General features: G+C 60.3%; 8 protein-coding genes and 1 non-coding gene across 9 annotated transcripts; 6 read left to right on the plus strand and 3 right to left on the minus strand.

The window, feature by feature from the left end:
• Positions 1–108: 108 nt before the first annotated feature.
• On the minus strand, positions 109–1,550 carry BDZ90DRAFT_87874 (Zn-dependent exopeptidase). The gene has a single exon (XM_025509911.1). The coding sequence runs from the start codon at positions 1,505–1,507 to the stop codon at positions 248–250; it is 1,260 nt and encodes a 419-aa protein (XP_025359490.1). The 5' UTR covers positions 1,508–1,550; the 3' UTR covers positions 109–247.
• Position 1,551: 1 nt separating this feature from the next.
• Positions 1,552–2,652, plus strand: BDZ90DRAFT_87857 (hypothetical protein). The gene has a single exon (XM_025509910.1). The coding sequence runs from the start codon at positions 1,966–1,968 to the stop codon at positions 2,476–2,478; it is 513 nt and encodes a 170-aa protein (XP_025359491.1). The 5' UTR covers positions 1,552–1,965; the 3' UTR covers positions 2,479–2,652.
• A 592-nt stretch (positions 2,653–3,244) lies between these two features.
• On the minus strand, positions 3,245–4,167 carry BDZ90DRAFT_87918 (hypothetical protein). Its single transcript, XM_025509912.1, has 4 exons — positions 4,010–4,167; positions 3,776–3,925; positions 3,523–3,688; positions 3,245–3,323 (listed from the first exon to the last, which is right to left on the minus strand). Exons 1-4 carry the CDS (start codon positions 4,025–4,027, stop codon positions 3,298–3,300), a joined length of 360 nt encoding a protein of 119 aa, XP_025359492.1. The 5' UTR covers positions 4,028–4,167; the 3' UTR covers positions 3,245–3,297.
• Positions 4,035–6,239, minus strand: BDZ90DRAFT_234499 (hypothetical protein). Its single transcript, XM_025507038.1, has 5 exons — positions 5,462–6,239; positions 5,165–5,401; positions 4,987–5,091; positions 4,581–4,895; positions 4,035–4,492 (listed from the first exon to the last, which is right to left on the minus strand). Exons 1-5 carry the CDS (start codon positions 5,825–5,827, stop codon positions 4,211–4,213), a joined length of 1,305 nt encoding a protein of 434 aa, XP_025359493.1. The 5' UTR covers positions 5,828–6,239; the 3' UTR covers positions 4,035–4,210.
• A 147-nt stretch (positions 6,240–6,386) lies between these two features.
• On the plus strand, positions 6,387–8,094 carry BDZ90DRAFT_234501 (hypothetical protein). The gene is made up of 3 exons (XM_025507039.1): positions 6,387–6,906; positions 6,985–7,304; positions 7,367–8,094. Exons 1-3 carry the CDS (start codon positions 6,685–6,687, stop codon positions 7,836–7,838), a joined length of 1,014 nt encoding a protein of 337 aa, XP_025359494.1. The 5' UTR covers positions 6,387–6,684; the 3' UTR covers positions 7,839–8,094.
• Positions 8,095–8,118: 24 nt separating this feature from the next.
• BDZ90DRAFT_87997 (hypothetical protein) lies at positions 8,119–10,708 on the plus strand. The gene has a single exon (XM_025509913.1). The coding sequence runs from the start codon at positions 8,254–8,256 to the stop codon at positions 10,402–10,404; it is 2,151 nt and encodes a 716-aa protein (XP_025359495.1). The 5' UTR covers positions 8,119–8,253; the 3' UTR covers positions 10,405–10,708.
• An 8-nt stretch (positions 10,709–10,716) lies between these two features.
• On the plus strand, positions 10,717–13,902 carry BDZ90DRAFT_281877 (hypothetical protein). The gene is made up of 2 exons (XM_025509404.1): positions 10,717–10,974; positions 11,052–13,902. The coding sequence occupies exons 1-2, from the start codon at positions 10,785–10,787 to the stop codon at positions 13,865–13,867; spliced, it is 3,006 nt and encodes a 1,001-aa protein (XP_025359496.1). The 5' UTR covers positions 10,717–10,784; the 3' UTR covers positions 13,868–13,902.
• Positions 13,903–14,066: 164 nt separating this feature from the next.
• Positions 14,067–18,214, plus strand: BDZ90DRAFT_234503 (cysteine proteinase). Its single transcript, XM_025507040.1, has 4 exons — positions 14,067–15,086; positions 15,171–15,370; positions 15,443–16,402; positions 16,484–18,214. Exons 1-4 carry the CDS (start codon positions 14,095–14,097, stop codon positions 18,133–18,135), a joined length of 3,804 nt encoding a protein of 1,267 aa, XP_025359497.1. The 5' UTR covers positions 14,067–14,094; the 3' UTR covers positions 18,136–18,214.
• Positions 18,215–19,397: 1,183 nt separating this feature from the next.
• Positions 19,398–19,499, plus strand: BDZ90DRAFT_t44. Its single transcript has one exon. It is a non-coding gene; the product is annotated as a tRNA-Ser (tRNA).
• The last annotated feature ends 456 nt before the right edge of the window (positions 19,500–19,955 follow it).

Raw genomic sequence — 19,955 nt, forward strand, 5'->3', positions numbered from 1 at the left:
ACGATCTCCTCTCCCTCCCCCCGCTCCATGTTCTTGCTAATAATCTCCCGACTTTACTCACGCCGTAGCGTAGCAACCTCGTAGTCGCGCTGCACACTCTATATACACGTCAGTCAGTCAGTCAGTCTCTACCTGTTTCTCGCTCTTCACGTCGTCGCTTTAATTCGTCATCATCATCATCATCATCGCGGAGACTCACGATGCTATCCCATTGCATTGCAGGCACAAAGACTACTTACTCCCCGTCTCACTTGCTCCCCGCCCACCCACTCAACTCCACAACAAAGGCGCTGCTCAATTTAGAGAATCGAGCAATATGCTCGAAGCTATACTCATCGTGATCCCACACATCCCTCGTAGTATGTATGCGCTTCAAGTTGCACTTTGCAAACTCATTCTCGATAGTAAAGGCGCTATGCACCCCAACTTTGGTCCAGGACGCATGATCGCTGCAGGCATAGCCGCACTTTGTCTCGATGGGTTGGACCTCTGGCAAGTAGGAGTGGAGCAATTGCTTGTTGAAGGTGGTGAGTGCTGGAGAGACAAAGTCGGTTACGATGCCCATGGCTGGTGGAGAGTCCTTGGCTTCCGTGGGGACGAAAGCAGTCATGTCGAATTGGGACATTGCGTCCACTTTCACCCCACGTCGGACATAATCGCTCACAACTGCCTGAGAGCCGAGGAGTCCTGCTTCCTCTGCCGAGTAGAAGTGCCACTCTACATCGCGATGTTCCGGACGCCAACCGGTAGCCATGAGGGCACGAAGAGATTCGATCTGCGTGACCGTCCCGCTTCCATCGTCGTCTGCGCCTGGGGCGGGGAAGATGGGGAGGAGAAGGTTGACCGAGTCCTGGTGCGAGGAGACGATTACGAGCCCGTTGGACGAAGCTGCCGTGCGGTTCGTGGCGGGGATGTGTACGATGAGGCTGGACTGAACCCAGTCGTGGGTGAACTCGCGCACCGAAATGCGGGAGGAATCTGCGATGTCGCTCGGCTGATGAGCGTCCACGATGGATTGGAGAAGGTCGCGCAGCCAGACTTGCGAGTCGCGGCCTGTCTGCGACTTGTAGTAGCGAGTGCGGAAAGAGGTCAAGTGCTTGATGTTCGTACGTGGCCCTGCTGTGCTGATGTTGGTGTGCACGTGTTTCACTTGGTCGTGGTAGGAAAGCTTAGATGGGAAGGGGCTCGAGTCGTTGGAGAGAGTGGAGGGTGACGACTGCAAGAGGCTCACACCCAGCTCAGCGTGGTCGGTCACATCGGCAAACTTGATGCCTCTCCAGCGGAGCAGCAAGGGGAGGTCCCAGTATGGTGCGGTTTCATGGCTTGTTTGGACTAGGCGCGGGGTGAGGACGTCGATGCTATTGGACCAGATGGAGGCAAAGAAGTTGATGGGCGAGGAGAGAAAGGGCGTTGCAGGTGAGGACGAGGAGAAGATGAGTTGATCGGATGGGACTGGGGAGGCAAGAGCGAAAGATGAGAGAGCGAGGATGGTCAAGGGAAGACGCATGGTTGTGATGCGTCGAGGGAGTGATGGATACGGAGCTAAGCAGAGTATTGAGTGGCTGCGCCCCCTTTCATCCCCGCATTCAGTCAGCAACGCACACACAGCCGCCGGTGCAGTCGGGCGACATCGAGGGCGGACAGAGCCACGTGGGCCACGCGACCGACTGGCAAGGCATGTCCTGGCCGCACAGAGAGAAGAGCGGCTTTGGCGTTGTAGCCGTATCAGCACCTTGCGCCGCCTCACATGGATTGATCCCTCCTTGATCGCTCTGCGGTCATGGCCGACAGCCCATTGTAGCCTAGCGCCTCTTTCTGCCCCCAAGGTAGCAAGTCCAGCTGGTATCGTGGACGTGCTCAACGTCACACGATTCGTGAGAGCGAAGGTATTGTGGGTGAAGAGAGCGTTGAGACGCTCGAAGCTTTGTCGACTGCTCAGAAGGCAAATGAACAAGCCAGCTGTTCATGAAATGGCCGTGTGTATACTCCTACCCACCGCTCTCCCCGCCGGTTCTCTGGTCGTGTATGCCATCCCTGCCTTGGCACCTCATCTATCTAGTCGTGTATTCATCCATCAACCTTGACAGTCCAGCCATAGAGCCGGGCCGTGTAAAAAGACCTCCACCCTCCTTGCTTATCTTGCCCCTCTACAATCCCCCGCCCCTTCCCTTCGTCGGCGGTTCAGTCCAGGTAGATGTCGATCCCCTCATCTCCTTTCTCCTCCTCCTGCCCTTCCTCCTCCCTCTCCGCAAACACGTACCCCTCACGACCGTGCACAGCAGCAAAATCCTGCTCCTCGCGACGGTGATGATGGCAGTCGCGTTGGTAAGTGCCGTGGCACTCGTTGATAGGAAGGATCTTGCCCGGTATGCCGCGCATGAGAGGAGGGACAGTGGCGGCATCGGTCGTCGAGGCCTGGTTGAGGAGGATGATGATCAGCGTGGTGATCATCATGCTGAGTGTGAGTGGGGCGAGTAAGGCATGGCTGTTGGGTAGATGCATGGTCGTAACAGCGTGATTGGTTTGCAGGAGGGAAAAGTGGGGAGAGGGGGCAGCAGCGTGATTTATATCTGTCTACTGTACGCTCGCCATCGACATCAGGCTGGGCGATAGGGCGAGCCTCGATCTCCGCCAGAGCATCGGAAGCCAACGCGTGCAGAGGGCTTGGGTCAGAGCGGAGCTCATGATGTATTACTGGTAAGTGATGAGATGGAACAGAGAGGGAGTGTACAGCTGGGCACGCTTTGAGTAGCGCTTAGGGTAGGGGAAAGGGCGAGCCTCGATCCGGACCAGTGGATCGTAGCCCACTACATACCGGTACGGAGAATGGGAGCAGACGACATCGAAGCAGTACCCTACCTTTACCTGCAGCTGGCTTGGCCCACATGGGTCCCACATACGGCGGCAGGGCATGCCTCGATCTTCACGGGTGGATCATGCCCCGCCGCAGATGGTGGGCTCGATCGAACAACGCTGTTACCACACCCCTCTCTCAGACGGGCGATGTCAGGCCCAGAATCGCAGCAGTGGGCATTTCATGTATTGCTTGCCGTCAAGGCCAGAACTATGTACGGTATTCGTCCTCTCAGCTTGAGAGGGGTGCGGGCTAGGAGAGTATCGAATCGTGTGAAAGGAGGCACAGGATCGCGCACGAGCGGCGGTATGGTAGCAACGAAACGAAGAATGTTGTGAAAGTAGGATCTTTCTTTCCACCTATCCACCGAGCTTTTGGTTGTTCTCTGAATGACTTGAGCAGCTGATCCTCAGGCATTGTCCGCCTTGCGCCTAATTGCAACCTTATCGACTGGATGGGTGGGGTCGGGCTGGTAAGCGGGAATAGATACTGTCAGCGGCTTGCACCGCAGCCTTGATATAGCGCAATGTCACTCACTCCCTCGGGGTCAACCTTTCCTTGCTCCTGCTGCTGAACGTTCTCATCCACTACCTGCTCCTCCTGCTCATCCTGCTCCTCCTGCTCATCCTGCTCCTCCTGCTCCTCCTCCTCGCTCGCCTCCTCCTCACCTTGCACGATCGTATTGTCACTCTTGCCCGCATCCTTCAAGTCCTTCAAGTTTTTCATCTTTTTCGGGCACGTACGCTCCATGGGATCCCTGCACAGATCTTCGTTGTGGGCGCTGGCAGGCGTGGCGCGGGGCAGACAGTCACGGACGCCGTTGAGGATGTAGCACTGTGCGAGGTGTGCGGGAAGGGAGGGGTGAGGCGTGAATGAGTGCGTGGGGAAGAAGAGTGGGTGGAGGACGGGGGAGGAGCTCACGTGAAGGATAGCCTTGTTGTGCCATCGTGAGTTGACGAGCCCGTCGTCGCCCGAAGAGGGGAAGAGGGGGCTGGGAGGGGTCGGTCCTTCTTCGAGCAGGCCTTCTTTTGCATCCAACTCGAAGTCGATCTCTGTAATCTTAGCACGAGTCTGCAGCAACGAGCACGTAGCAAGGCAAGGGTCATGAGCAGCTCTACGAAGGCCAAACGCAATAGACGTGCGGAGGTGTCTCACTTCATCGTCGTCTTGCATCGGATCGCGATTCTCGGGGCCACGACGCTGCTCCTCAATCACTTGTGCGCGGTCTGCGACAGCTTGGCCAGGGGGCGCCTCGCTCCTCTTCTTCTTCTTGGTATAGACCTTTTGTGGGACATTGACCACGAGCTACACGCGCAACAAGGAGACGACGCGACGTTGGGGACGATCTCGCTCAGCCTACACCAAAGGGGGAGGAGGATTAGGGTCACTTACCTCCTCCTGATTGTCGCCCTCCTCCTGATTGTCGCCCTCCTCCTGATCGTACCCTCCCTCTTCAGGCTCTCCGCCATCCACTCCCAAAGTCTGGGAAGGGGGCCCACCTCCGCTTCCCTGACCAGCGCCGGGCTTCTTCTTGGCTGGGCAGGCAAGCTTGAATCGGTCCCGACAGGGGCCAGGGCCATGATGGCTTACAGGCGTGGGTCGGGGAAGGCAGTACCTGACTCCACGATAGATCCTGCACTGCGGGCGCGCGAGGCGGGGATGGAGAAGGTGAGCAGGTGGAGCTCTCGAGCACTGTGTGAGCGTGCGAAGAGGGAAGCGGACTCACTCCTCTCAAGGGACGAGGGCGGAAAAGATCCTCGTCGGAGACGTTCGATGTGTCCCTGACTTCTTCGTAAGATTCGTCCTCGGTCGTGATAGCCTCGGCGAAGGTTTTGCTTGCTTCCTCCTGGCCAGCCGCCTCCCCTTCAGGCTCTTCGCTGTGGGCAAGCACAGTTTCCTGGCCTGGCGGTCCGCCGTCCTCGTCTCCCTGCGGCTTCTTCGGGCAGACGCGTTTAGTTTGGGCACCGCAAGGGGGAATGCCATGATGGCCTGCAGGTGTAGGTGGGGGAAGACAAGTCGTGGTTCCCCTGTAGGTCGTGCACTAGGGACGCATGACGTCGGGGTTAACGAGGTGAGGAGGGTGAGATTGGGCGTCTTGTACGTGCGCAAGGCGAAGAGGCAGTGAAGCTCACCCCCGAAACTGGTTTGCCGCCACTGCGGCGCTCGATGGATACGTCCGTGGAGTAATCTAGCAGGTCTCTGGCGTCTTGGTAAGGTGCGCTCTCAGGTTCCATGGTCTGCGCGAGCCAGGCGTCGAGACGGTGTCAGAAGACCATTGCACGGCCCCTGCAGTGACCGTGAGCGACTCACCTCTTCGACAGTCACCACATCGCGTTCCTCAGCATCGCCCTCCTTGACAGGCTTGCCTACATCTTCGATGATGGCGTGATCGATGTCATTGGTCTTGGTCGTGTGATTGTGTACGACCGTGAGGGGTGCCTCGTCGATTGGCTCGGCAGGCAGATGGACTTCGACTCCTCCATCAGAGAGGACGCAGTTGCGGTCATGGACATTGTAGCACGCATCGTGATTGGGGTGAAGACGGGCCTGCAGGGGAAAGTCAAGTAAGCAGCTGCTCATTGAGGGTCTGTGGCTGGGGAGACTCACCTCGAGTGCGTCACTGGAGTTGGTCACTGGGAGAGGGGCAGCCTTGACGAAGGAGGCCGGGAGGTTGTTGAGGATGACTGTCAGCGTAAGCGTCACGATGACGCAGAGCACTTGGCTTAAAGCGCCGCGCTTGAGTGCGAGCATAGTGCGGTATACTGTCGTGTAGTGTCGAGGGTCGTAGCGATATCTTGTGGTGCGCGGGGAGATGATGGTAGAAGGAGGGATCGAGGTAGGGTCGAGTCGGATGGTTGTCGGGGAAGGAGTCAGCACGATCGATGCGGAGGCGATCGAGCTACTTATACCATCCGCTTTGTGCTGTGGGTTTTTGCACAGCATGACTCGCGATAAGCCCACCCCAACGGTCATGATGACGCGGGCTGACGGCTCTGGTAGCCTGCTCGATCCCAACGTCGAGGATCGAGAGCTCGCGGGTACTGCGCAGTCTCGCCGATATGGCAGGTAAGTGCTTGCCAGCCTCCGCTAATGGTGGGTCACGCTGCCCACACGCCGCTCATTGTTAGTCACTGAATTGCCGTTACCTTCTCCCGAGGAAAGACAGTCGTAGGTTGCGGGCGGGAATGGAGGAGAACGACATCCGGACCCGGTGTGCGTGCGAGCGTGGGTCATCACATTCCTTGCCGCCGAGCGAGAATTGAGCTATCACCGAAACGTACATCCAGGAGATAGCACGATGGTGGCGTCGTCACAATGGTCGCCGTCGCTTCGCCTGGCTCGTGGTTGAGGAGCAGTTGCGCGCTCGTGGAGTTGTCGACTCAGGGGCTGTCAAGCGAGGGGCGCGGGCGCGGGCGCGCTCAGCTGAGACGGGCAGGACGAGTTCGAGTGTTGGTTTGCTCCCGAGCGGGGCGCCAGGGCGGCTGATGCGTTGCGGTGCAGGCAGATTCCACTCCCGCCGCTCCTCCGTCCGCACCACCTCCTCCCGCTTCAACCCTTGAACCGCCAGCCGCCAGCCAATCTCGGCGTCTCGTCTCGACCCACCCAATACTCTTGACCCTACAACCCACCACGAAGGCGCCGCACCTCCTCTTCGTCCAGCCCTTATCATGAATACCCTCCGGGGCACACTCCAGCGCTTTGGGTGGTCCAACGACCCACGCCCACGCACAGACGGATTCGGTCGTCATGAGGACAAGTACGCCCAGGGGATTGGACCCGCTGGGCCGTCCGTCACAGCTGCGGCGGCCACTCGCGATCGAGACGAGAGGATGACCAAGATCACATTTTGGCTGCGCATAGCATCGCTGCTGCTCTGCTTCCTCGCCCTCATTGTAGCAATTGTGGCTGCGGTGTTTCAGAAGAAGTGGATTGGCGGGCCTTCAGGCTTGACGGGATTCTTGCTATTCGCGACTGTGGCTTTTCTCCTCGTCAGCGCAGTATTCACTCTGGTTCCTGTGCTGGTGGAGAGGGGATCAGGAGGCAAGAAGCTGGTGAGTTACGCGAGAGATGAAGGCTTAGCTGCGTATCGCCTCGCTGACGCAGCATATACTCTCCTCCCTCTGTGGCAGCCCGAGCTCGACCGAGCCCTCCGCGAGGATCGAGCTGGCTTTGTAGGTAATGGCTTCTGCCTCATCCTCGGCGCCATCGTTGCGGTCACGCAGACCATCTCCACCCTCACCGCCCCAGCATGCAAAGACGTTAACAAGGACCCGCACGTCAAGTCTTCGACGGGCAAGGAGGATGACTACAAAGGGGCGCTACCTGGCTTCTGCAACACCAAGAGGGCGGAGACTGCCTTTTTGTGGCTGACGTGGATTACGTTCCTCGCGCTGGGGGTCTTGTTCTTGCTGGAATTCAAGAAGAGTAGGAAGGCGGGACCAAGGATACCGTGAGTAAACGCCAAGGGGGTGAGAGGAGCGCGTCGCTGACTGTATGCCTCCCCGCACGCAGCCCATTTGTTCATCCTGGCGGAGCAAGCGATGGCGGAGCCTTCCAGCCTCTCGGCGATGGCGAATTCGACGACGACGACGACCCGCATGCTCACGCGCAGACGTACGACCAGCAGCAGCGCTACCCAGGCTACGACGATGCGGCAGGCACCCAGCCGTATGAGACGCCGATGATGCCCGGCAGATATGGCGGTGGTGGAGGAGGCTACTCAAATCCAGTCTCGAACATCGAAGCACGCTACGGCATGCAGCACGCCCAGCCGCCTCCGCAGCAGTACGGCGCTTACGACCCTACGCCGGCATCCGGGTACAATACGACGCCGAATCCGTTTGCGGACGCTTTGGCGCAGGCTCAGCCGCTCAGCTCCAACGCACCACCGACGGCAGGGTATCGCCCGAGCTATGACTATGGAGCTTATTCGGGAGGAGGAGGGGCACCGGCGCAGTACGAGGTGCCACAAAGGCGGTACTAAGTGTGCGGGGAGGCGCGCGCGTATGGACATTTGCTTTACTGCTTGGTTCACGGACTTTCTCATATCTCATGTTGATACTGGCTCTCATTGCTCCGCTGTATCATCACCAGCTCGCTCGCTCGCTCATCACTATCATCTATTCAGGTTCCTTGTAGCAGGACGCGGCTATGAACGCGTGGCGGCGTGGCGCGTCGAGTGGAGACAGGGCGGGGCGCCGGGCAAGGCGGAGCGGAGAGCGAGATGAAGGTTGAGCGGGCGAATCGCGCATCTTTCTTTGCTACCACCTCCTGTCAACTCGTGCGACCCTGCGCATCATGCTCGACGTCGTCGCATAGTCATCTCGCAAAAGGGCTCAGCTGAAGGGTCTAGGCTCAGCTCGACCATTACCTCAGCCCACGCGAGCTTGTCGCCCGCGATGATGGTCGCCTCACCCGCTCCGTCGCCTCGCGCGACTCAGCATCCCACGAGGAGCGCGCCAGCAAATCTCGCCATGCTGGCGGATGCATCCGCCTTCACCCTGCCCCAACATATGAGCACGCCAGCATCGACTGCCCATCCAATCGAGGCGCTCACTCCCTCGACGGCCTTTCAAGAGATTGCCCAACTGTACTCCTCGCCTGCTGGCAAGGCAGCGCCGCAAGGCGCTCAGTCCAGGAGGGTGGCGTTCGACAACGCGCACGATAGCGCCGAGGAGGAGGACGACGACGAGGACAACGACGAGGAGGAGCATGACTATGACTCCAGCGAAGGAGAAGAGGGGGAGGAGGAGGACGGCAGCGAGGATGTAGACGACGACGGGGAGGAGGAGGAAGACGATGACGTGGAAGACGAAGGCGAGGAGCGTCAAGAAGGCGAAGCAATTGAGGTGGCAGAGGAGCCTCCTATCGACTGGGAGAGCGTAGATGCGACCGCCTTCTTCAATCTCTATTTCAACACCAACAACGGGGCCGACACCTCGAGTTCGAGCAGGACTCAGCTCAAGCCTCCGACGCCAGCTCCAGCCTTTTCACCTAATGGATCGGCGATACCCCAAGCTCACCCGCAGCCGCAACCGCAGTTTCAGGCTGCCTGGGAGCAGCCCGCTTTCGCGACGGCCACGTCACCTTATGCGTCAGCACCGACGCCGCAACCGGATTACGGCGCGGCAATTGACCTCCTCACCACCGTCCTGGGATCGGGTCAAGAAGTCCCGCCCGAGGTTCTTACCATGATCTTTAGCTCTATTCAGACCAGTCTAGGGTACGGCCCAGCCACGACGCCCAGTGGCAGCGGGCTTGGCGAAAGAGGCGCATCCTCGGGCAGCGTCGACAGCCTCGTGCCCATTCTGCGCGATCTCATCGAGAAGCAGTCTCAACAGCAGCAGCGACTCCAGCAGCGCCAAGCTCAGCAGCAGCAGCAGCAGCAGCTCGCCGCCGCTACTCCCCCTGGGCAAGCCGTCACCGCGTTGAGCGATTGGCAGTCCCTCTTCCCCTCTCTCGCGCCGGGGCAGGGCATCAATCTAGATGACGAGGAGGACGACGAAGACAATGACCCTTCATACGTGCCCTGGACGGCCTCCTTTCCAGATTTTCATGGCTCCCCCACGTACCCCAATATTCCAGTGCAAGGACTCTCGCCTGCCGCGGCTGCGGCTCTGGCTGCGCAAGACCAGACTCGCCCCTACCCTCCAGCCGGTGAGGAGTCGGCGGGCAAGGATGAGTCGCAGGGTGCGCAGACTGCTATGCTGTACAGCTCGCAAGAGGGACGTCCAGCAGCCAAGCGTGTGCGCCTTGACGACAGCGTGCCCAGCTCGGGCGATCGCGTGTCTACCCTCGCCTCAAATCAAGGCACGCACTCCTCACAGCAAGCACACGCCTCCTCGTCCTCCGCTCCAAACACTGTCGAGAACCCTCTTGCCAACCCTCCAAAGAAGAAGAACAATCGTGGCCGCAAGCCCGTCTATCAGACTGACGCGGATCGCAAAGCTGCCCGTCGCGAGTCGAGTCGCAGAGCTCAGCAACGCTTCAGGGACAGGAACAAGGCGCGTCGCATCGCCGAGGGCGATCCGAACAGTCGACGTGGGCCTGGACGACCGCCTCGGAATGGCAGCAAAAGCATCAGCGGAGCAGCGAAGCGGGACAGTCTTGAATCGGCTGGAGCGGAAGACCTAAGGGTGGAGAATCGTCGGCTTGCTGCTGAGGTGAAGCGGTTAAGGTCCGAGAATGCGAGGCTGAAGGAGCGGCTGCGGGTAGGGAGGGAGGGTGAGCATGGGGTGCGCCATAGCCAGGATGCGCAGAGCGATTTCAGCGGCGACGATGACGACGAAGATCAGTCGATGTACAGCGAAGAGGACGAGGGCAGTGAGGGGGAGGATGGTGACGAAGAGGGGGATCATGTGGACAGCGGCCGCGATTCGTCACAAGAGGGTCACGCGAGGGGCGCTCACCATCGGCACAATGGGGACCAAGCCACTAACGTCAGCGCCAGCAAGAGGGTGAACGGCCACGCGGTACGTGGGAGAGCTGCCACCGCCGGGCGCGTTGGTATGCAGGCCATCGATCCAAGGCAGCTTCAGAGCTCGCAGTAGCGCACACCAACGTAGGGCGCTAGTCTGCAGGAGCGGGAGGAATGTGGGCTGCTCGACGTCTGCAGGGTAGAGCTGAGAGGCACGGGCTGCCCTACCTTTTCTTTGTCACCTATCCATCATAATCTCGACTCGAATATACCAATCCATCGCACTCGACGTGAGGTACAGCACGCTGCTCGTCGAGTCGCAGTAGGCTGCCCTCGCCTGCTGACATAAGCACTCCTCCGCCCGTCTGTCAACCACGTGGCGTCCGTCGCTGAATTTTGGCCGCGGCGGCTCGAGATTGGCCCTCGCGACTCTCTTGCTGCTCCGCCTTTACCGCCTTTTTCCTCGCCACGATATCATCCCTGTTATCCTCCTCGTCCCTCGTCCCCTTCACCATGGGGGATTCGGGCAGTGCAGCGAATGGCAGCAATGGCGCTGTGATCCCGCCACCACCGCCAGCTCTGCGCTCCCTCGTCGACTTGTCAGAGGCAATTGCCTCGCAGCCGGAGCGATTTGCTACTGGGTCGGTGGATGCGGGCATACTTGAGCAGAGCGAGACGGCCTTAAAGGATGTGTTTGCGCATTGTGAGTGATGGCGAGGGCAGTGAGCGCGATGCCAAATGGCAGCCGCTGACATGGAGCTTGTTCCCTTCGCCTCGCAGCCCTGGAGAGTGAAGCCCTCTCACTCCCCTACATCGGCCACCTGCTGCGCGAGACCGTAGGCGTCGAGTCTACCACGACGACTCGCTCTGGAGCTGGCAAGAAGCGCAAAAGACAAGCCCAGCGTCACTCTCCTTATCACGACCTCTTTCCCCCGACACCACTCGAAGGATTGGTGCTCAGCGACGTAGGAGAGGAAGCCGTCTGGCAGCAGCTCGAGTACCGCAATCAGGCGATCGAGAACGTGCTGGGCAAGATTCTCGTCACGACGGGTGCTGTACCCGGGGAGGATGAAGAAGAGGAGGAGGAGGAGGCGGAGCAAGACGTCGAGCCCTCGGACGAGGTCGACAAGAAGAAGCGTAAAAAGCAGCAGCGCGGCGCCGATTCGGATGCTCAGCGCGAGGAGATCATTCGCGACCTCACATCACTCTCAGACGCAGACTTGCGAGCCATAGGTCTTGACCCGGCGCTTCGCTCTCAAGCGCTCGCAGCCGCTCAAGCCGGCGCCATCTCCAATGGCGAAGATGACGACGACGACGACTTTGCGCCCGACTCAGACGAAGAAGAAGAAGAGGGCATGTACCCAGAGGGCTACCCTGGTGCATCGGACATTTCGTCTGACGAGGAGGACGGGCCTGGCTCGAGCAAGCGCGTATACCACGAGCCGCTGAGGACGGAGAAGCAGCAGCGTAGGAAGAAGGAGGAGGATGAGCGGCGAGAGATGCAGAGGGTGCGCGCTATGGGTGGGATGCGCGGCATAGACGGCGACGAAGATGATGATGACGAGTATGACGACGACGACGAGGACGAGGATGAGTTGATGGACAGCGAGGAGGACGAGGAGGACGACGACGACGACAAAATCGACCCGTCAGTCCCGCCCGCCGCGCCCGCCACCAAGCGCTCCATCCTCGACTCGCTGGACGACGACGCAGCAGCCGGCTCATCCTCCTCATCATCCAAGAGCAAACGCCGCCATCCAACGCTCGACGACGACTTCTTCTCCATCGACGAGTTCAACCGCCAGACCGAAGAGCAAGAGCGTCGCGAGATCTTCAAAGAGGCGAATGGCGATGGCGAGGACGACGACGAGGACGTCGACATGTTCCAAGCCTTCAGCGATGAAGAGGGCGATGACGAGGATGGGGATGCTGGCATGGGTGGCCTCGGGTCTGCAGCTGGCCTGCGCTACGCCGACTTCTTCCTGCCTCCACCGGGCGGGGGGGCTGGGCAACGAGGGTCGGCACAGAAGCGTGCAAAGGGCAAGGGGAAGGGATCGCGCGTGGGACAGGGTGCAAAGCTGGCCAAACAAGAGCGTGATGCGCGCGCGGAGGAATCCGAGGAGCACGACGATTCGCGCGAGCAGCAGGACGACTTCCCGGCTGACTTCGCTGCCGATGACGCCGACGACAGCGACGCGTCCAGCAGCAGCAGCGAGGAGGATGACGCGCCAGCGCGCCCGACCACTCGCGTCCGCTTTGCCCCTCAAGTTGCCATCCGCAACATCAAGGCTCGACCGAACAAGGGGCTTGAGGATGGCGAGATTACGCCAGAGCTCCTGCGCGCCTTGGCCGAGCAGCAGGGTGGCGGCAGCGACGACGACATGAGCGACGATGAAGCGGAGTCGGACGACGAGAGCGATATCAGCGAGAGCGACGAGGGTAGCGACGGGTCGAGCAGCGCCTCAGAGCAAGACGAGATGGAGGTGGAAAGCGAGGCAGGCGGGAGCGTCTTTGACGAGGACAAGGAGCAGGAGACTGCGCGACGATTCGCTGGCGACCTCTTCGCAGGCGACGACAGCGACGAGGAGGGCGACGAAGCGTCAGGCTCGAACACGAAGCTCTCCGCGCATGAGCGACGCCTCGCCACCCTTCAAGCAGAGATTGCCCGCCTCGAGTCGGAGAATGTAGCCGCAAAGGACTGGACGCTGGCGGGCGAGGCGTCGTCACGCGCTCGTCCCAAGGACTCTCTGCTCGAGCAAGACTTGGAGTTCGAACAGACGTCACGCCCCACGCCGACTATCACAATCGACAAGACGGAAGCTCTCGAAGAGTTGATCAAGCGACGCATCCTCGAGAATCGCTTCGACGACGTCGTTGCTCGGCGCGTATTCGCTCAGCCCGAGTACAAACCTGAGCAGGAGCTGAGCGACCGCAAGAGTGGGAAATCGCTGGCCGAAGAGTACGAGGACGACCTACGTCGCAAGGCTGAGGGAGGGGAGGCGCCACGCAGCGAGTCGGAGCGCAAGCTTGAGTCGGAGCGAGCTCAGGTGGCGACGCTCATGGACGAGCTCTTCGACAAGCTAGATGCGCTCTCCAACGCACACTTTACTCCTCGCGCGCCCAAGGCAGCGATCACGACGCTCTCGAGCTCGGCCCCCGCGATCGCGATGGAAGGCAGTGCGACGGCATTGCCCACTACGGCTCACTTGGCTCCTCAGCTGGCCGCTCACGAGACGCTCGAGCGCGACGAGAGAGATGCGGTTCTACGGGGCGAAAAGAGCGAGCTCACCCACGAGGAGAAGCAGGCAGCTTATCGACGCAAGAAGCGTGAGGCCAAGGCGGGCAAGGCGGGCGAGGCTGAGCGCGGTGAAGCGAAGAGGATGAATGATGAGGCTGGAAAGAAGGTCGCGCCTGCTTCGAGTGGCAGCGGTAGCAGCAAGAAGAGTGCGGATCAACGCGAGAAGGACGAGGCGATGAAGAAGTTGTTGGGCATGCGGGGCGTAACGGTGGTGGGCAAGGGCGAGAAGAAGGCGGCTCGGGGGGGCAAAGCCAAAGAGACTGGCGGAGAGAAGAGGGCGGAGAGCTTCAAGCTGTGATTGAGACGTGTGAATTCACTCTAATCCTGTCGTGCACGCCTTTCGTCTTGTCGTAGCGTCGAGTGTCGCGTGCCGTACTGTGTGCTATTTGAGCCGCGGCACGGACAGAGGAGCGGCCACGCGGTCTAAGCTCGTCTCCACTCGAAGGCCAGTGCGAGCCGCGAACCGCGATCCTGGTTCCGTTGCTACTTTCCTCCTAATCCCCATCATCTTGGCCGCATACAAGGATGCCGCCCAGCGACCAGGGCGAGGACAGTGGCATGCCAGCGGACAAGGGCCCCATTCACCGCGTCGAGTTCAGCGAAAAAGCGGGGGACGAGCAGGACACATCACCTCCCGTCGACATTGTCGTGCCCGATGATGCGCCGCTCATCCCGGACGAGCCCACAAAGCCGCCCCCATCATATGCAGCCCCTCCTGGCTCACCACCGACTCACGACGTCATCAACTACCACGAGCACTTCGACGACTGGCCGGACCAGATGATGCTTAATGCAGCGAGTGGCAGTGGGACGCGGGATGCCTCTGCGCCGTATTCAGCTCCTTCCTCTTCGATTCTACGCTCAGCCCCTGGATTGGTGGATCACAAGCACCTCTTTGACACAGAAGCGACGTGGTACAGCGTACGACCCGCACTCACAGCTGTGCGCCCTCGACGCGAGTCCACACCTGGCTCTTCGGGCTCGACGCCATCTTCGACTGCTGTAGCGCTGGATCATGAGCTGCGCCAGTTGACGCAGGGCGATTTAGAGGATGCGAAACCATGGGCGCAGGCGCTCTTCTGCCCGGCGAGGATGGAGTGGATGTTTCTCGCGCGAAAGGAGGATGTTGTGCTGGGCGGCGAGGCGGGAGCGAGTACGACTCTACGCGAGCCGTTGTACGAGGTGCGCGAGTTGCTGGACATCGAGACGAGCTCACCGATACCCACCGCCATCATCTCGCCGGAGCAAGGCAGATTGCGCTCCAATTGGGCAGGCCCGTGGAAGGAGCTGCGGGATGTGATGAGCGGTCAGACGTTCCTGGCTACGGTCATTCCGTCGAGCATACCGATTACCCTGCTAAACAAGCTCAGGAAGGAGCGCAGAGAGCATCCGCCAGTGGGTCAAAGCGGCGATGAGGCCTTTGTGAGCACAATGAGGGTGTTGGTGCGCATATTACTGAACGCGGGCAAGAGCGACACGCGCGTGTTGCCCTTGACCTCGAGGACCATTACGAACAAGTGGGTACGGCGTGCGTGCGGCGGGTGTGCGGCGGATGTGCGCCGCATCAGACTAAGCTGACTTCTCGCTCCTCGCCCACTCAGACTCGGCTACGACGACGTCATGCGCGAGATTCTGCGCTGCTGCGGCATGATACAGACGACGACGGAGGCAACGGGCCAGCCTGCGCTCAAGGCGTCCGCAGAGGACCCCGACTTGACGCTGCGCAACTTGATCGAGGTCGTAGTGTGGTTTCAGCATTTCAAGCCGCGTAGCGACGCGAGTCTCAACACGGACGACCTGGGTGAGCGTGCGAGGTGCGAGGCGGCAGAGAGGTGAGGGGCCCGCTGACCACCCTGCCCCTGTGCACGCGCAGGATTCACCATCCATGCCGAGCGCACCGGCGCATCAGCCCTCTCCCTCGCCCTCCTTGACCCGCAAACAGAGTTGTGCGACCTCGCTCAAGTCGGTGGCGCAAATGAGGCCTATGACGGCATAGGCGCATCTCCTCGAGAAGACGAGTCCGTCCTCCTCCGCCTCTACAACATCAACAAGTCGAGAATGCCCGCGCAGCACCGCCTCTTCTTCGAATGTCTCACGCATATCAACAAACACCGCGGAGAAGAGTGCGACGGAGTAGTACTCGCAATCGCCCAGGAGAAGAGCAACGGAATGTTCACGGCTCAAGAGCTCAGCACGGCGTACACTGATTTTGGATTTGATGCAGAGGAGGGGGCGCGAGGCGTCGTCGAGGTGGACAAGATCGCAGCCGCATACAAGCACGCCCTCGAGAAGAGTAGCAACACCGAGGCAGCCAGGCACAGCCGAGACCAACTGCGTGTAATCGCCGCGAGCCTCAACGACCCTCACGCGTTGATGGAGGCGTGGCGCACACCGATTACGATGCCCCTCGCCGAGGCTTACCGCGTGCTGGAGATTAACGAGCACGAGGCGCCCGACGATTCCGTGGGCGCATACTACAGCGCTGCGCAGCTGGACGCGGTGGGTGATGCCGTCAAGGAGGCGCGACTCAAGGAAGCTCTGGGCGTCATTGCGAACCACCGCGACTCCAAGGCGCTGTGGCGAGTGTATGCGGGCGAGGAGGGCGACGTCGAGGAGGTGGACGTGGAGTTTGGCAAGGCTGACCTGCCTGCGGGCCTCAACAACATCGGCAACACGTGCTACCTGAACAGCGTGCTGCAGTACTTTTTCGCGCTCAAGCCCGTGCGCGACGGCGTCGTCCGTGCGGCGAAGGCAAAGGAGCAAGGTGCGAGGGGTGAGAAGAAGGTGGGAGGGAGAGTGGTGTCGGCGTACGAGGTGGAGCGGTCCAGCAAGTGTGAGTGCGCGTGCGAGTGCGCGGCAGCGTGCGCAAGAGCGTGCAGACCTGACTGACGGCTTTCCCTCGCCCGCACGCTAGTCGTCGCCTGCCTCGCCCAGCTATTCGACGCCATGATCACTAGCCCCGCAGCAGCCGTCACGCCCGAGCGCGAGCTGGCCTACCTCGCCCTGGTCTCGGCTCGCGTCGAGGAGCTCGAGAAGGAGCAGAGCGAAGTCGCGACGGCGCACGATGGCCTACCCTCGTCCAAGCAAGCTCGACTCGAAGAGACGCCCGGCATGGATCTCGACAAGAAGGCCGAGGCGAAAGAGGCCGAGGAGCAGGCTGGAGATGACAGGAGAGAGAGTGGCGCCGACGCCGCGATGAAGGATGAGAACGCCCCTCCCCCTCTCCCCCCTCGCCGCAACGGCACGGACACGCCACGCCACGCCGCCGTGGAACGACGCATGCAGCTCGGCGCACAACAAGACGTGAGCGAGTGTCTCGACAACGTCTTGTTCCAGGTCCAAGTGGCTCTGGGCGACGACGATGAGATCGCACGCCTGTTCACCGGCAAGACTCGCCAACGCGTTGTGCGCACACAGACCGCCGAAGAGGCCGCGCACGTCAAGGAGGAGATTTTCACCATTCTTCCCGTCGAGGTGCCGGAGGAGGAGGGACGCGACATCTACGACGGGCTTGACGGCTACTTTGATGAGGAGGTGCTGCCAGCGAGCGAGGCGGAGGGGTCCCGACCTGGCACGCCGTCGTCCACCGTCAAGCGCACTGTCACCCTGCTGGAACCGCCGCCGATCCTTCAGATCCAGCTGCAGCGCGTTTTGTTCGACCGCACACGCGGCGTCTTCAAGTCGCAAGCCCACCTCGAAGCGCCCGAGGACCTCTACTTGGACCGCTACCTCGACGCGGGCGATCCCCGCCAAGCACAAGGAGCGCAATATCGCCGCGAGATGCTGGCCTGCCGCGAGAGGTTGGAGGAGCTGGGCGCGGGCAGCGTGGCGACTACCCTCCGCAAGACGAGCAAAGCGCTCGATGACCTCGCACTGAGATCGCAGGATGACTCGCCTCTCTCCACGCTCCTCCGCGACGCAAAGTTGCAGGGGCTGAGCACCTTCCTCGGCGAAGAGGCCGAGCGTGTCAGCGGTGAGGTAAAAGGGCTGCGCACCCGCCTACGCACCATCAAACGCGACATTGAATCCCTCTGGTCCGGCGCCACCCACTTACACTATCGCCTCGTCGCCGTCTTCCAACATCGCGGGCAGGCCTCACACGGCCACCACTGGATCGAAATGCGCGGCGGCGACGACTCGCGCTGGTTCAAGTACAACGATACCGTCGTCTCCCGCACCACGGCGCGTGATGTGCTCATGAAGGATACAGCGACGGGAGCCACGCCCTACCTGCTTTGCTACGTGCGAGAAGGGGCAGGTGACGTCTTTGAGAGTCTGTGCAGGAAGATTGACGCCCCAATCGTGGAGAGGAGGCCGAGCCCCTCAACGAGGAGAGAGGTACCCGTGCCGCCCTCGGTGAGGAGGGGAAGCGCCACGACACTACCCATCAACACGACGATACCTGATAGCGGAGATGGGTGGGCGATGATGCCGAGGGAGGGGAGGGAGGAGAAAAAGGCGATGGTAGAGAGTAAGAGTGAAGAAGGTCAGTCAGGCCAGGCCAACAATGGCGCTGGCACCGCTGCGCCTGACGGCCACCTGGCCGATGTCGAGATGATAGATTGAACTCCGTCCAAGGGCCAAACGAGCTAATAGCCCGCAGCCTGTCCATCTAATTGAATACAAAATCGTGTCATCTCCGAACGATGGTGTTACTTTCCGTTACTTGACCAGAAGCTGTTGTCAAGTGAGGATGATTGTTTCGTCGTGAGTGAGTACGAGAAGAAATTCTTTTGGTTGGTCCGTGCCGTGCGAGCCACAGACAAGCCCGCGCGCGGCGACGAACTGCCGGTCGAGACGGGACGAATCGCAACACCAACGCGCCCCGATCCTCAAGATCGTCGAAGGTCACAGGGTTGCTTATATAATCACTCTTTGATCTGCCGAGCCTCCAACAAGTCTTTCAAGGTCGGACTGATGACTCTTATCGGAGCAGTGTTATCTGTATGTGTGGCTTTCCAACCGGCATCGAAGTATTGTACACATGTGAACGGACTCCACCAGATGCTGTGGGCACATGACGAATTAGGAAGGGCAGCTCACCAGTGAAGCGCGGACGCACAGGGTACGCAGTGAGCAGACAGCGCCCACGATCGAGCCGCACAGAAGGCGCAAGTGTGTGCAGCCTTTCAAGCGGCTCTTGAGATGGCTTGCTTGGGCGAATTGTGCACCGGCGAACGCCACACGTCTCACGTCACCGTGACCGAGGTCACCGGGCGGGTCGAGCGTATGACGACGTAGATACTGCGCGTATTGCAATGCCAAGCACGAAATGCACGCACCGAGTGATATGCGAACATACAATGAGATAGGGCCACGCTGGTCTTCCCATTGCCACGAGGTAGCAAGACCAGAGCCACCAGTCACGGCTCATTCACGGCCGCCGAGACGAGATCTGAACAAATCGGGCGGACCACAAGCGGACGCCGCCATTGCAGCGGTCACTCAACCATTCGACACGTCTACGAGCTGACCTCAGCACATCTGAGACATCTCTCGCTCGCCCCGATCGCCTGCATCGACGTGCCCAACGGGCGGGCCCGATGCGATCTCCGCCATGGTAGCGAGCAGGCCCGCCGCCGCGGGACGATCGGGCCTCCAGAGCGCGGCGCATGGGCCGTTTCACGCCTCCGAAAACGCCCTTCGCAGCATCTTTGATAACTCAGCGACGCGGGCAGCTACGGAGACGATTCTTGTATCGATCGAAACGTCTTGAGGAGCTCTTTCCAACGGTACTAAGAACATCGCAATCGGATCACTATACGGCCGGAGAAAAGTCAAACATCGTGTACGGCAAATTTTTCCGGCCATCCTCATCCAAAGGTCACGGCGAAATGGCCGAGTGGTTAAGGCGGCTGATTAGAATTCCCTGTAAAGTTCTAAGCATCATCTGGACTCTGTCCGCGCAGGTTCGAGTCCTGCTTTCGTCGAAGAAAATTTTTTTGGGACTTGCAAACCTCTTTTCAAGGCCTTACGGTCCTTTTGCTCCAGCCTACAGGTCCAGAACTTCTTCCAGGCCTGTCGAAAGTTTCCAAATCTCGCGCGGGCATAACACGTGGCTGCTTCCGTCCCACATTGCGCCCCGCAGGAAAATGAGCAATCGGAGCTCGAAAATTCACGTGGCTCATACAACTCGTTTGAGTCTTCCTTTCTGCGAGGAAGCGGGCGAGCCTCCAGTCGAGCTTCCTGCTCCTGCTGGTTCTCTCTTCCCTCACGAGCTCTGAACGCTACGCACACTCAGCCCCTTCAGCCTACCACAGGAGAGAAATGCTATTGGATCTATCTTTCGACGGCAAACTTATGGCCATGAGTGCGATAGACATATTTCTAGCCCAGAGGCGCTGATATAAGTGAAGCTGTTAGCACGGGATGCTCCTTCAAGCCTA

This window comes from Jaminaea rosea (assembly GCF_003144245.1).
Source record: "Jaminaea rosea strain MCA 5214 unplaced genomic scaffold BDZ90scaffold_17, whole genome shotgun sequence".
Classification (NCBI taxonomy): Eukaryota; Fungi; Basidiomycota; class Exobasidiomycetes; order Microstromatales; genus Jaminaea; species Jaminaea rosea.